This window comes from Limulus polyphemus, unplaced genomic scaffold (assembly GCF_000517525.1).
Source record: "Limulus polyphemus unplaced genomic scaffold, Limulus_polyphemus-2.1.2 Scaffold2429, whole genome shotgun sequence".
Taxonomy (NCBI): domain Eukaryota; kingdom Metazoa; phylum Arthropoda; class Merostomata; order Xiphosura; family Limulidae; genus Limulus; species Limulus polyphemus.
The window spans coordinates 97,459-113,937 of NW_013668039.1; the positions used below are offsets into that span (position 1 = coordinate 97,459).

General features: G+C 31.4%; 1 protein-coding gene across 7 annotated transcripts in view; it reads left to right on the forward strand.

Moving 5' to 3' along the window:
• LOC106466931 overlaps positions 1-16,479 on the forward strand; it is a 166,652-nt gene that overhangs the window by 92,418 nt on the left and 57,755 nt on the right. For all 7 annotated transcript variants that reach the window (XM_022395025.1, XM_013927249.2, XM_022395027.1 and 4 more), the window contains 5 exons: positions 4,606-4,717; positions 5,478-5,618; positions 7,657-7,758; positions 11,767-11,820; positions 13,017-13,159. In XM_022395025.1, coding sequence (XP_022250733.1) covers positions 4,606-4,717; positions 5,478-5,618; positions 7,657-7,758; positions 11,767-11,820; positions 13,017-13,159 — 552 coding nt within the window. The remainder of the gene's footprint in view (positions 1-4,605; positions 4,718-5,477; positions 5,619-7,656; positions 7,759-11,766; positions 11,821-13,016; positions 13,160-16,479) is intronic.

Below are 16,479 nucleotides of genomic sequence, written 5' to 3' on the forward strand. Positions count from 1 at the left end.
TTAGTCTCAAAGTGGGTTCCTCGTCATCGAATTTGAAAGCATCACTAATTAGATGACGAGGCATTTGGCACTGTTGGACAATATTGTGTGCTTTATCACAGACCTCTTACTTTAAGGATCCCTGTTTTCTTCTGTCCCTATCCTGGGACTCTGATTTTTCATGAACCTTGTTCCTTTTTCCTTTCCGAAATGGGCCCATTGACTCCTCTGTTGAAATGATTATCTCAGGCTGTAGATGCTCACATTCTATTCTTTATCCTTTTCACTCTCTTCCACCTCTTCTTTCCCAGCCATTGGACAAGCTTTTTCAAGCAGGCATGTGGAATTTTTCATGAATCCATCTCTATATCTTCTGGCTGTTTTATCTCTTGATGATTTTTGGCTTCCACATGTCACCATTCTTACATTGTTTCACTGGCTTTGAGCAGAATATGAATCATTTTTCTTTCAGGACTCCTCTTTCATTCAATGGCATTCCACCAGGTGATTAGTGTTGCATCTCAGGGTATACTTATCCAAAATATGCATCAAATCAGGATAACAAAAAGCACTCGTACCATCCACTCTGGCTCTACATGTGCCCAATGTGAGGTGGGGTATTGTGCAAGACCACTTAAGGTTTTCTCGTGGTATATATATATTTATATCTATATCACATTTCTTGTCCAATCCAGACCATACCTATTCCATGGAATGTCATGGAAAATGCCAACATCAGATCAGTGTTTCTTCTCACTTCTCTGGATTATACTTACTGGCTTTTAAAAATAGGGTTTTTCATCACCCATTACACTGTATTCAGTAAAACACCTTTTCTTGCTTGTTTTTTTTACTGAAGGACCTATGAGGATCTGGGCACATTCTCTGGGATTCCCCCTAGGCAATTTCTCCACCCCTCAAGCTGCAGGGGTGGTGGATCATGGAGAATCCTCTCTAAACAAGGGATCACATTATGGTGAGAAGTATGGCTGTGATGACACCAAGAGTATATCACCCCACATATATATTTATGATACAGTATACATCACAAACTACATATGGGCTGATGATACAACTCACTCTACCAATCCATTCAGTACCTAAATCTCACACACCCCTCCTTCTGCAACCAGTATCTGTTCAATTGACTCAAGGTGAACACACTTACTGGTCCCTACTACACCTCAAACATACCCTACTCTTGCAGTTGGCAAGGTGCCCATAAAGACTGATGGTCAAGTAGAAGTGTACAAATGTATCCATACTGTAATAACATAATCCAGTGCCCTCTTCCTGCAGCTAGCATGGGGCTGTACAGACAGACAGTACAATTGAGATGAACACATCATATATATACCAGTGATATCTCTCTCACATACCCTACTCCTGCAGCTGATAAGGAGACATTAGAGACTGAGGGTCAAGGAGGGTATATAAGTATCCATATTATAACAAAATCATACAGTTCCCTCTTCCTGCAGTTGGCATGGGCTGTAGAGACTGATGCATGGATATTTATCACAAGTGCCCTTCTCCCACAACTTGTTTTGACCTGTTCAGTCTGATGTAGAGGAGGTGACTACACATGTTGGCTGTTCAAGATCTTGTGTGCATGTACTTGGACGATCATGTACTGATCTACTCATCTAAGCGACACAAATCTGGCTTACTTGCCTTGCCTTTCTTCTTTTCTATAGGATAGAGTAGTCTGTGGGGTAATTAGGGAGAAAAGAATTAGATTATGCTACCCTGGGGCACAGGTGGAAAATATAACTGATAGAGGCAAGAGATATGGTAAAGGGGACTAGCAATGATTCAGTTTTTGTTGTGCATATAGGGACTACTGATGTACGAAACTTTATGTCAGAGGAGCAAATTGATAAGTACAAGGAGTTGATAAAGGAATTTAAAGAAAAGGGCCATAACTTAATTGTGCCAAGGATACTGCTGAGAATTAATTGTGTAGATAAAATTATAAGTAAGTCACTAGGGCTGAATGCTTGGCTTAGGTTAATATGTAAGGATGAGCATATTGGCTGGTTGAACTTGTGGGATCAGTTTAATGGGAAAAGGGAGTTTTTTGGAATGTATGGCTTACATTTAAACATAGTAGGGGCTGGCTTGTTTACAAGGATCATGATAAACTAAAAATTAAGAGTAAAGATTTCTTTAAATACATTGAGGGTAAACAAAATGTTAGGATGGGGTAAGAACTTTGAGGGATGATAAAGGAAGGCTTGTATCTGATGATTATGAGATGGCTAGGTTATTAGATTCTGCTTTTGCTTCAGTTTTTACTATTGCAGATTTAAGCAATACTCTTCATCTTGAACAGTTCATTGATGGAAACAAGATGGTCACATTATTTCTATGCCTGTTATGAAAAAATTGGGAAGTTTAAAGAATGATAAATCTACTTGGCTAGATAATATTTCCCCAAGGGTTTTGAAGAAGGTTAAGGATTGGATATGTGAGCCACTTGATACTATTTTTGGTAAGTACTTGAATAGTGGGCAGGTGTCAGAGGATTGGAAGTTGGCTAATGTTATTCCTGTTTTCAAAGGAGGTAATAAAAATTGTCCCAGTAATTATAGGCCTATTAGTCTTACATCAGTTGTGGGAAAAGTTTTGGAAAGTCTGATAAAAGGTGCTTTTCAAAGTCATTTAACAAAGTTTAGAATTTTATTGGATAGTCAACATGGTTTCACTATGGGAAAATCTTGCCTTACAAAGCTTTTGACATTCTTTGAAAAGGTTACTGCTTATGTTAATGAGGGTAAGGGTGTAGATTTGGTGTATCTGGATTTTTGGAAAGTATATGACAAGGTGCCACATAAAAGGCGTGTTAAAAATTTATCTATATAGGTATGGGGATAAGTTAGTTAATTGGATAGAAGAGTGACTGGATGAAGAAAACAGAAGGTTGTTATAAATGGAGTTCAGTCAAACTGGATTAATGTGGCTCAGGGCTCAGTCTTAGGACCTTTGCTGTTTTTGATTTAAATCAATGGTTAATAATTTACTTAAATTTGCTGATGATATTAAGAACTTGGGTTTTGTTGGTTTTTGAGGAGAATGCTGCTGCCTTCCAAAAGGATTTAGATCATTTAGTGAGATGGGTGAATAAATGGCGTATGGGTTTGAATTATAATAAATGCAATATGTGGGTTATCATAATTTGAATTACAAGTATAATTTGGATGGAAATAATCTTAACAGTGTTATGAAAGAAAGGGATTTTGGTGTAGTAGTTGATCAGTCTCTTAATCTATCCAAGTGATGTGCTGTTGCTAGTGGTGGGGAAAATAGGATTTTAGGTTGTATCTACAGAAACATTGAATACAAGTCTAAAGAGATTATAATTTCATTGTATAGGTTGCTGGTTAGGCCACATTTAGAGTAGTTTGTTCAGTCTTTGGCTCTTTACATCCGAAAGGACATTGAATTGTTGGAAATGGTTCAGAGATGGGCTACCAGAATGGGGCCTGGGATGTAGGGGGTTGTCATATGAGGAGAGGTTAAGATCTCTGAAATTTTCCTTTGGACAGTTAGAGGGGATCTGAATGAGGTGTTAAAGATTGTTCAGAGAATTGATAGTGTTGATGCATCATCTTTTTTCATATGTAATGATTAGAAAGGTAGGACTATGGGACACAAATATAAATTTTGGCAGAGTAGGAGTCATCTTCAGCTAAGACAGTTTTATTTTTTTAACAGGGTGGTTGGCCTTTGGATGTTGTTGAGGCAGTAAATTTAAGAGAAAGCTTCATAACTTTATGAATGATAATGGCTGGCTTGAGGTTTACTTAATTTTTTACTTAATAGATTTAGTTTAGTTTAGAAAATTGGACAGCTCAGATGGACCACTAGATTCCTTGTTGTCCCTAAAAATTATGTTATGTTGGATGTTAAACAGGCAAAGAGTGTACCCTGAATGAGTTGATATACAGCTTCCCACAGGTGTGCCCCTATGGAGCCCCTGCCATTATATGTTACACCCCATGGGCTTCCTTTGGATGCTCTCTGAAGGGGGCTCCTCCACCATCTTAATGTGGGGTTCTAGTTAAACTGTGTTTGGAGGTGAGTATTCCTTTTGGAAATTAACATTATCCTTACCTGAAAGTGTACTCCTTTGATAGATATTCACCTTTCACACATTCCCACCTATCCTCCCCACTTCTGGTACACTTTTACTTAAGTCACTGAAGAATGAAGATTCACAAGAGCAAAATGCATAGGGGGGAGTTAATGTGCATGGAAGTGTGTCACCCCTATTGGTGGAGGGCTTTAGCTGCATGATTATACCATTGTGCAGTGGTACAAATTCATGTGAAATTAGGTGGGAGTTTTCACAAGCCTAGTGGCATGCAAGTATCTTTGGTAGAACAATTAAAAGAACATATGAAGCTAGCTGAACTGTGCAGGGTTGAGTATCTATTGGAAATACATTTTCAGGTAAAAAACAAACATTTGGTGTATAGACATACCTTGTCAAATGTGGTTTAAAACATCTGATGTATAAATAAATAACCCAATATTTTTAATGTGGTAACTATTGTTCTGCAAGCACTATACTTTGTTAACAACTCAGTTATAATCTCATATTTTTTTATTTTTGAACTGTAGGTCCCGTTCTGAAACCATTCGGCGTCATGAAGAGAGGTTGGCTAAAGCTCAAGAACAAAGAGAAAAGTTCTTAGAAGAAAGAGCTCATAAATTTAAAGATATAGTCAAGAAAGTAATATTACTTAACTAATCTTTATAAAAAATATTATAATATTCAAATAATTTTTATCAGAAAAACAATATAACTTAATTTTAAGGGCTATTGTGATTCAGAATTTTATTTGGTTGCAAAATATATTTTAGTAATTTTACAGAATGTAAAATTGGTATAATCACATTTTTGCTAGAAATACGAGTTTTGAAGTGTTTCAACTTGAGTTCGTCATATAGTTATATAAATATTTATAAATAAAAAATTTCAATTACAGACTTAGATAATAAATTTGAAAATTTGTATATATACATTTCATTTTCACGTATTAAAGGTACTTTTGAAGGAAGTTCAATATTATGAATTACCAAAAATCCTTTGAAAATATCAGATTTATTTGAAACTTTGTGATTTTGTAGTTTTTGTTGTGAGATTCAAAAATCGGTTGTCCACATTTGAGAAGGTGGAACAGAAAACACTGTTAACATGGTTTAATGTAAGAATCTACAACCTGTATATTTTGTTTGTCCAGAATGCTGTATTTACTGCAGATTTTCCATTGCAGAAAAATATTTGCTAATAAGTTACATTCTGTTAGTATCCTAATAATTTTTAAATTTTTTTCTTATGTTTTACCTTTTTTTAGCATCTTGACACATTTTTTTCATGTTTAAATATGAAAAATATGTTGTTTTCTGTAAGAAGACATGGAAGACCTAGTCTATTTTAGTGCAGTCATTTCCAAATGAATATAGTTCTTACTGTGTTACTAATCTAACAGGCAGAAGAAATGAAAGCATGGAAAGAAGAACAGAAGCTGCAGAAAAGGATAACTATGGAACAGAAACTGTTGCGTGCAGAGCAAAAACGAAAGATACAACTTCAGATGATTAAACGGAAAGCTCATGATGAAGAAGAAAAGGTTGGTTTTACTCCAAAAGTTAAATAAGCAATAGTTATATGTTACTTACATCTTTGAACTAGAAACAACAGACAACTGCAGAAAACTTTTTAGATTTTGCTGTATTCCAGTGAAAATGCATTTCTGTTACGACAATTTTTTTTTCTTGGAAATACATTTCTAATATATTTTCAACAAAAAACAAGAATAGTTAGAAATTAATATTCAGCATTATAATCTGTATCTGCATTGTACTGTTTCTTATATACAACTTGTGTATTTCATTTGTTAATAGTTGTAGATTGAATGTAATTAAAGAGATACAATTAAGTGAATTTATCTTGCATATTGCTGTAACCACTATATTAAAATTACTGTGCATGTGTTTTCTCAAACATCGCATTAATTTTGGAAACATCCTACATTACAGTATAGCTTTATATTCATGGAAATCTGGCTGTGAGTTCATCCGTTTTTATTTATATATATATATATAAACTTTAAAAGTGAGGAAACACAGGTAACTTTGAATTCAATACTGAATCTTAAAACTAGACATGTGAATGGTCAGGAGAAGGTAACTTTGGACACAGTACTGAATCTAAAAACTAGTGAATTGTCAAGAGACAGTAACCTTGAATTCAGTGCTAAATTTAAAACTAGTCATGTGAATTGTGAATGATCAGGAGAAGGTAACTTTGAGCACAGTACTGAATCTGAAAAATAGATAAATGATCAAGAAAAGGTAACTAAGTACTAAGTATAAAAAAACTAGTCAAGTGAAGTGAATAGTCATGAGAAGTCTGCATCTCTCTGCTCCAGTCCTTGTCAACTGTTCTCTCTGACTGACATCATCACAACATGAACAAACAAATGAATGGTCAAGAGAGATAAATTTTAATTCGCTATTGAATCTAAAATATAATCATGTGGATGGTCAGAAGGTAACTTTGAACTTAGTACTGAATCTAAAAAACTAGTCACGTGAATGGTCAGAAGAACGTAACATTAAATTCAGTATTGAATCTGTAAACTAGTCATGTGAATGGTCAAGATAATTTTTTTTTTGTTTTCTTTACTATTTTACTTTTCATCCCCTTTTTTTTGTTATATATCCTAAAGTGATTTCAATTAGTTTGAGATGTTTTAATTGAATATCTGAATTATTTGACTGGTAGGGTTATCAAGTGTTAGATACTGTTGTCATTTGATCTTTTAACTTTTCAATAAAAATCACTAAAATAAATATATTATTTGCTTGAAGGTATAAAATTTACTGTAAAAAAAAAAGATGTGTTCTGATTTATTTTTGGTATATCTTAATTTGAAATGGTTTATTTTGGATATTCTTACAAATAACCTGGAGCTTTTTTTAAGATACTGTGGTGAATATTTATAAACATGATTAGTTTTGTAATGTAATAATTTCAAGTATTTTATTTATCTACTTTTTACTGATCACTTTAGTATTGATGTAATGATTTTTGTTGTTGGTTTGGTTCTTTTAGATTATTTGGTAAAATGAATAATGTAAAGTGCAGTCTGCTCAATGATAACAAAGATGTTTTATTTCTTCAACTTCAATTCCACAGCTGTTGTATTTGACATTTACAAATAGGAATAACTTCAAAAATAACTATTTCTAAAAAAAATTCCACTTACTTGGTAATTTAATTTTTCTATTTCTTCATTGAAACTCAAAGTAAATATTTCATAGCCCAGAACTAAATAACTGGCTGATTATATCATGCTCTGATTACTTGTAAACTTCAACCTAAAGCTTGGTATAGAAGCCAAAATATAGTCTTGCAGCAGTCCATTAAAGTCATCTCATATACTGACTAACAGACTCATTAACTCAGTCCAACAAATTCAGTGACTAACCTCAGCTAAAGTCACTTTTTATAAGGCTCAAAGTTTTCCTAAACTATGGAGAAAGCTCTATACACTAAGATCACACCCATCACTGAACATTAAACTACTTCTGGCTAAGCAGTGTGGCTTCTTGAAACAATTGGATTAGAAGTAGAGGTTATAACAGTATTATTTATTGCTACAGGTTAATGAAATAGCTTTCATCAATACCCTAGAGGCACAAAACAAGTGGCATGATATTATGACTAAAAGAAAAGATCATGAAGCTCGGTTACAAGATATTCAGGTGAGAATATGAAACCACTGTAATTTACAGGAAGCTTAATTAAATTTCAAAACAGGAGATAACATGTATTCTTTGATAGACTCTTTAGGCAGAGTATTCATGATGAACCTTTGTTGAATGGATGGCAACTGCCTGTTGTAGAAACACAAGTGTAGAGGATGACATTTTGATAGTCTTCCACCTTTCGTCTCCTGAAGACTTTCAAAACGTTGTTCTCTACACTTGTGTTTCTACAACAGGTAGTTGCCATCCATTCAACAAAGGTTAATCAGGAAATAACATGATTTTTTAATGGTCTTAAGTCAGAAATATTAAGTTTCTGTTTCTTAGAATACAGATTATATTTTATAAAGCAGGTGTCATGTTTGATTCAATAAATTACTGAAAATCACAACTTCCACTAAATAGGATTTACATTTATTCAATCTGCTACAATTTCTTTAAGCACATAACAGATTTATTAATGGTTTCACAAGAAGGTGGATATAAATATTACATATTTCACTTTAAATAACACTGATAGAAGCTTATTTAGGTCCAGGAAAAGAGAAAAACAAAGTATCATATAATTTTAATCTACTGAGCCTGGAAAAGCATTTGAGTTTCATTTCAGAATTGTAAAATTGGGAAGTATCTGGGAAAAATAGAAATTACAGCAGCTACGAACAATTAAGAAGCTGAATTTCAAATAAATATTGGCACTTCACCTGCCCTAATTCAATCTTTATGAACTATAGTTGTATTCATGAGTAAGCTTAAAGTTTTGGGAAAAAAATATATTAACAAAATACAGTTAATTTGGCATTGATTTTCAAATTTCTATCAGATTTAACACTTACATGATCTCTTGGATTCAAGTGGATTAATCAGTGTTTGTGATAATCCATGTAATTGGATTATTTTTCGCAATAGTAAACAGTTGAATGTTTTTTCTGTTTTTTAACTGTATTTATTTATGGTGTATATAAAATGCTTTTTTATATTTTATTTTTCTGCTTTTTGCCTTTGAATCATTAAGATAAAGATCTTATAAGGGACATTGGACTAGTAATCATTGTCCAATAGGTTCAAACTTTTGATTTATAGCTAACCTTCCTACTGCCCATTTTAACCATTATGTGATCTTTTTTAACTATACGAAAACTGCATTTATTTTTTGTCTTTAAAAATGAATATTATTTAATTTAATCTTTAACCCTTTTTAGCCCACAATTGGGTTTTTACAGAGAAAAAATGATTTTGATAAATTCTACGAGATCTGACCCCTCAAATTAACTCCAAAATAAAAATTAAACTGAAATATTGAAATTTGATATTTTCTTTTCATGCATGTTTTATTACATAGTAATTAAAAGAAAATCAAAACTGTTTGCTTTAATTTTTTATTTTAGACACATTTTTGTAATTGTTCTCTTGTTTACATGCCACAGAAAGGCAAAAATGCTATGAACCGTTAGTTTAGTGTTTCTCATTAAACTCCCTCCTTAAAGTTTTTTTAATGACTGTTGTATATTTTATTGATTTCATAAACACTGTAAGAGTAAAATAGATTCACTTTCTGTTTTTTTTTATTAGCAATTATCTTGATTAATTACAATACATAATTTACGACGTTTTAAACAAAGAATGAAGAAGTAAAACCTTTAGAAGACATGCTGTATTGCTGAAATAAAATAAATTTTTAAAAGTTAAAGGGTTGAACTATGTGCTATAGTCTTTATTTGTTTACTTATCTGATAAAAGATGCTTTTCTCTGGAACCAGTTTAGCTTCAGTTAAATGTGTCAAAGTAATTTATAATTCAAGCTTTTAGCATCTTCATTTTTACAAAAATTATTAGGTACATCAGCAAATCTTGAAGACAGTAATGCCATTTTAAAATATTATCTGTATTTAAATCAAACTGTTTCAGAGTTCAGTTTTATTCATATGAAATGCAGGTATTTATGTGTGCAAGTTTTATTAACACTTTTGCTATTGGCATCTTTTTTTTGAGCATGTTTCAGTGAGTTACATTCAAAATTTAATTAAAATACTTTCTTATCATGATATATGAATACATATAGCATAAAACATAGCTAATAATCCAAATATTAATTGAATATAAGTTTTTAAGCTCTTAGTTTTATAAGTATTTTTTAAAAAATCCTGAATTTCTCATAGTATGAGAATTGTGACATTTATTCTCTAGGCATCCCCTCTTCTCTAATTTATAGATCACCTGCCCAAAAAGAATGAAGTTTAATGTAAATTACTCATTATAATGTTGTCATCACTCTAGCAAAGCACAATTTTTATAGCCTATAATCATGTTTAGTTACAGTCCATTAAAATAGAAAATTAAACCCTCTTGCCATGGCCACCTGTGACATTCTCTCTTTCAGAAATTGTCAATTCAATGGTGTTGACTAGCTGTCATTCCTCTATCATTGATAAATTAGGGATGGCTAGCACAGATAGCCTTCGTGTAGCTTTGTGTGAAATTCAAACCAAACTAATTTATTTACCACCTCTCCCAGAAGTACGAAATTTAATATAAATTACTCCTTATAATGTTGTCATCACTCTGGTAAAGCATAATGTTTGAGCCTTTAATATTATTTGGTTACAGAGCAGTAAAATAGAAAATCAGACTCCTCTTGCCACACCCACCTATCACCTCATGTCTTTCACAAATTGCCAGTAGTACTCTTTAATGTTTAATACCATATTACTTATAACCAATAGAAAGCTAAAGTTTTAATTCACGAAATGATATATTTTATGTTATGTGTTTTCTGTACAAACAATTGTCTATTTTGCTTTCAGTTCAAACTTTATTCCCATGGGAATTTGTAATAGCTCTTGTTGCATAGTTAGAAAGTCTAGAAACATTGTGATGCTTATAGCACATTATCAGCTTTTTGCATGTTATTATTCTGTGTTCTTTGGTGCAATATTTAATTAAATAAAAAATTATTAGTGCAATAGTACCATAAGTATAAAAAATAGTAGGGTTAAGAGTCATCAATAGTTGACAGCAAAACAAAAAGAAGACCAGGTAAATATTTTATTTTATGTATATTCTTTATTTATTATTATAAGTATAAAATGGAAGAATTAGAAACTTTTTAGATTAGATAATGTTAAATTAGGTAAAATAAATTATAATAATAATAATGAAAAAAAATTTTCACATGGTAAGCTCGCAAGCAACTCGCAAGTAGCTTGTGCTTTGTGTATAGGGTAATGTGAGCAACACATTTGACATGTTATTTACAATTTTTGTGGTGGGAATATTAGTTATATACAGTTCAAAGGGCATTAAAACAATAAAATTTAAGTATAAGCAGATCTATACTGTTAGGAGTTTAAAGCTATTTAGGATAAACAAGTGTAGCTTCATATTACAATTTGAAGTCATTCTAGAAGGAAAAAAAGAGAATTTGGATTTTTTAATTTTTTTTTTTCAGTGTGGGTATGAACTCAGTCAAATTGACAAACCTGGTATAGAGTTACTGTAAAGAAAATAACAGATAATAAAAAAGTTTTACTAAAAAAACGTTTGAAATTTATTTAGGAGGTTTTAGAGATTATGCAAATGAAATTTGAGATCTTTCAAATGAAGTAAAGTATTTTTAATCTTAACATGAAAATCATTTTGCACTAAGAGCAGTCAACTATTTGACTTCATATATTCATATAGAAATGTTTAGTCAAAAACACTTCTTTAAAAATTCTGATTTGTTGTTTACAAATATGTCTTAATGCTATGTGAAAGCTTGCAAAATTTTGTGTAGATACCCTAAACATATTAGAAGTTATAGTATGTAAACTATAAAGGTCAATTTGTAGGTGGAATTGACCAAGCCCATAGTGAGAGAGTTAATATCTCTAGATTCTTCCATAAAAGTTGTTGTTAAAACTTCATGTTTGAAAGATCACATAGACTTTTTATAAACAGTAGAAATTTGTTATGAAATTACCAGAAAAAGAATCCTTTTGATAGTTGACTTTTTTTTTGTTACAGGAAGAGCGCCAAAGAAGACAAGAAGAGAAAGCAGCTAAAGAAGCTGCAGCTGAAGTAATAATAATACCCATAGATCTGCTTTATTTGCTTTTTTCATACTTTTGAGGTGTGAATGAGGAAGATTAGAAAAAAAAAGTGGGGATAAGGTGCTAGAAATAAAAGAAGCGCAAAGTGGAGTTCTAGAGTAAAATATATAAATATGATTGTTCTTATCACATGTAATTGGTACAGATGTGTTTAATTACAGTTCATCTTTAAGCTAAACATATGAACTACATTGAAATATTATTTTATATTCAGTTATAGGCCATCATTAAATGAACATATAAACTATGATGATGACAAAACCTTGTCGAAACGTTGTACACTTGGTGTTATGTTAAACTTATGTTAAAGTTTTGCTTCATTACCATTCAAGCCATCTCCAGCCATTATTAGTCCATTGAAATTTATTTTATGTTTAGTTATAGGCCACCTTTAAATTAACATATGAACTATATCAAATGTTAATTTGTATTTTCTTCAATGGGCTTGGTAGCTTAGTTGTAGCATACTCTGACTATTCATCTAAGAATTCATTGCCATAAAAATGAGCTCTGTACTTTGAGACTGTTGATGTGTTTATTAGTAAGACAAGAGTTAATAGCAGGTGTTGTTGAATAGCTGCCTTCCCTCTAGTCTATCAGTTCAAAATTAGGGATGGTTATGTATAGGTAGTCCTTGTGCAGCTTTTTGCAAAAATTCTAGAACAAATTGTTCAATTAATAACTTGCATTACTTAAATGACAGCTTTTGTCAGTGTGAAAAATATTTGATTGTGTATTAACTTTGCCAAATAAGAAGGAATTTGCTATCATTATAACTTTTTATGATTTGTAATATTCTTTAATATAACTGTGTTGTAATTGTATGGAATTCAGTGTTATTGCCTTTTATAAGATTTTATGTTAAAAAAGACCTTGCTTTAATAATAATATTGATTTTTGAATGTAATTTCGACATCAATTACTGTTTAAAGATGAAATTAATCTAAATAGTTTTCTTTTAAAATAAATAATGATACATTTTGCCCAAAGATACTTAGGTTTTTATTACTTAAAATATCTAATAAATACTATTAACTTCTAATATCTCAACTTAAATTTTGATAGTTTATTAGAGAAATTTGATGAATTTTAAAATGTCATTACTTGATATTATTGCCAACTCAATGAACTTGAAAATGATAGTTGCTTATTTCTGTGCTGTAGGAACGGCGTCGTGTACTGGAAGCAGAAAGAGTGGCCAAATTACAAGAAATACAGGAGAAAAGAAAACTAAAGGATAAAAAGATAGAACAGCAGCAACAGGAGAAGGAAAAAGAGAGGCAAGAGATAGCCAGTCAGAAAGCTAGGTTAGAAATATATATGGAACTACATACACCTTTTCAGTTTCTTATCAAAATAATGTAATATTTTATTTGGATTATATGTGATTTCTTATGTGTTATGTATACATGCAATAGAAATTCTGTTTTCTTAGAGTCAAAAGAAACCTCAACACAGAAATTTCAATGAAAACTTTTCATGCATCATCAAATTTAAAAGAACATCTTTCTGATTTTTACTGTAGGATATGAATGTGTCATTAAAACCAGATTGGCTTATACTTGGAAAATTAATCTCAGGTGAAAAATGTGTCAGTGTTCAAAGCTTCCATGTTGAAGCCATTTTAGGTCCTCAAATCACTTTGACCTTTGTATATCAGTGATAGATTTTTGGAAAGAAAAACATTGTCAGGATTAGATAGTAAAAGTCCTCCTAAATCCATCCAAAAACAATAAAAATGCACTTTCGTGAGACAAACAAAAATGTATTATCAACAAAATGCAAAAAACATTGACTATAAAGAATCACCTCGTGATTAAGTTACGCTGTAGTTTGTTAGAGAATTTTAAAGACAAAAATTAACTTGGAAAATTAGAATGTATTAAAGACCTTGAGATGGCTAAAAGTGGTAAGAAGATCTAAAAATAAAAGTAAAATTACTAAACAAATGATGATAAAGCTATTCTAAGAAACTGCTTCTTTAAGAACAGCATTTCATTCAACACAATTAGCAATCTGTTGGTCAGTCTCTGTGTCTTGGCATTCTTTGAATCATGTTTTGTTTCAATGAGGATATTGTTGTTGTTTTTTTCACAAGGAAAGATTTTTCTTGCTCTGAGTACCTGGCTGTAGGTTTTGTTTAGTGTGACTGAGATGATAATTTTCACTGTGAAACTGCTGTGGTTAATCAATAGGTTTCCTATACAAGTCAGAAAACAAGAATCCACTTTTAAGAATAATAGTAAAATCTAAGAAGTGGATCAGAGTCGGAGAGTAGTTGGGTGTGAATTTTGTAAAACTTTCAGAGGATCATTCACGTGGTCACCTACATTGACAGTACCAGTCCTTTTGTAACTTGTATTTCACAGTAATGCTTACTGATCATTTATCAGTTACTTCTGGATATTGTTGTAACCATATTATTTTGTCAAACAAAATCATAAAATTAGTATGGGAAGTTCTTCACTAGTATGTTTAGTCAAAAGTGTTTTCACCCTAAATAAATACCAGAATATTTATTACTAAACAGATAATATTTTGCACCAGATATATACAAATGGCAGTGAAAGTCTGCAGTATTATGACATCTCACTATTGTTATTACCACCTTTAGTTTTTATGTTTTTAAAACAGGTTGACTCATTTATAGTTAATTATTGACAAACATGATACATTTGAATAATGGATTTGGACTAGACCACTTAATATATGCTCTAGAAGAGTTAAAAATGTAAGAATGAGGTATACATATAGCACTCAAGAATTTTCAGGTTGTAAGAGTAGATCTTTTTATATTTTTTTATTTTATGCTGGCTTCTGAAAGTACTGTATACCTGATATTGAGAATAAACAGTGTATTTTAGTATTTTTAATGTCTTGTTTTCCAAATACATCTTAAATTGCATATATGCCTGGGAAGTCAACGTATAGTAGTTCAAAATATGTCAAACTGAATATAATTATTGGCTCTTTTTTTTTCCATTAGAAACTAAAATTTGGCACTTGGGCAGATCTTATACTTTAAGTTTAAAGTGCTTATAGCTCAGTATAACAGGTTAATTACACTAGACAGACCTCTGAAAACATTAGATTACTCAATATCCAGAGCATAGATACTTTCTTACATCCACAATCAACTGCACATTTCCTATGTACCGTTGTAAACTTTTCTGGAAACAATTCTGGATAATCTAATATATTTGTGCTTGTAGGCTAATATGTCATGACCTATAGATCATCTGTAACTTTGTGAAGAAAGACCTTTTTTTTTCTTAACATATTGTTTTAACTTGGGATATCTATATAATCTATCTATCTATATACCACTAAAACTCTGAGATTGTTTGCTTGTCTGTAATTAAATACAGCAAAAAGGGCGCACAATATGAGAATAGAAATATGAATAGAATATGAGAATAGAAACAGAATAAAACAAGTTTCGTGAAAATCAAACCACAGTTTACCAAGTTAGCGCCGTTTTTCGGATAACTCTTAGGAAAGTTTCTAGCATGAGTAATTTTACTCATCACACTACCGTTCGCGCTCTTTACGAAACTTCTTCATTCAAATCTATTTCCCTATTTCATCAATAGATTGCAACATAAGCGCAACAACTTTAAGATGTTTATTATTAAACAACATACAAGCTAATTAAACGTACAGTGTGTGATATGTAAACCATAGTTACATTAAAATACTTTTGCCAACTGCGTTGATAATTGAAAATGAATTTGACACTACTGTAATTTTCATAAGCTAGTTTGGTTTGTGAAGCATTAAATAGAAACAACATGCCATTGAATGTAGCAGTTAGGTGTTCTGCTGACTTACGAAAGTATCACATACATCTATCTATCTACTAAAACTCTGAGATTATTTGTTTATTTGCTTATCTGTAATTAAATACAGCAAAAACGGCACACAATAGCACCATATTTGTAAGAATACAGTACCCCTTGAAATGAGAATAGAAACAGAATAAAACAAGTTTTGTTAAAATTGGGCCACGAGTTACCAAGTTAGCACAGTTTTTTGGGTCACTTTTATGAAAATTTCTAGCATGACTAATTTTACATCACACTACTGTTTGCTCTCTTTACGAAACTTTTTCGTTCAAATCTATTTCCCTGTCAATGTTCCCATCTTCATTAAAAGGCGTAAGATGACAAAAAAACAAGATCTTGAAGAATTTCTCAATAATGTGCTTTGGTTATGGTAGGTACGGAAATGAGAAAATTTTCTCAGTCAAAAAAATCATTCTCTGTGAGACAGTGAAAAAGATTTTTCATTTGGTGAATTCGTAGGGTATCAGTTATCAAGTTTTGCTGTTTCTTGCAATAATTTGAGCAAGTAAGTATGAAATGTTTTTCTGAAATAGCTTTTTATGGTTTTTTATAGCAATTACGTTCTAAAAAACCATGAATAACATTACTATTATCTGGTATTTCTTATTTTTAGGCATTTTGAATAAGATTTGTTCATCACAATACCTGAAACTCTGACTTCACTTTTTTTGAAAAATGAAATGGTCTTTCCTTTTACTCCTGATCAACAATTAAATACCTTTTCTTGAATTATGAATAACACGATTGGATTGAAATATTTAATTAAATTATCTCAAAATAAA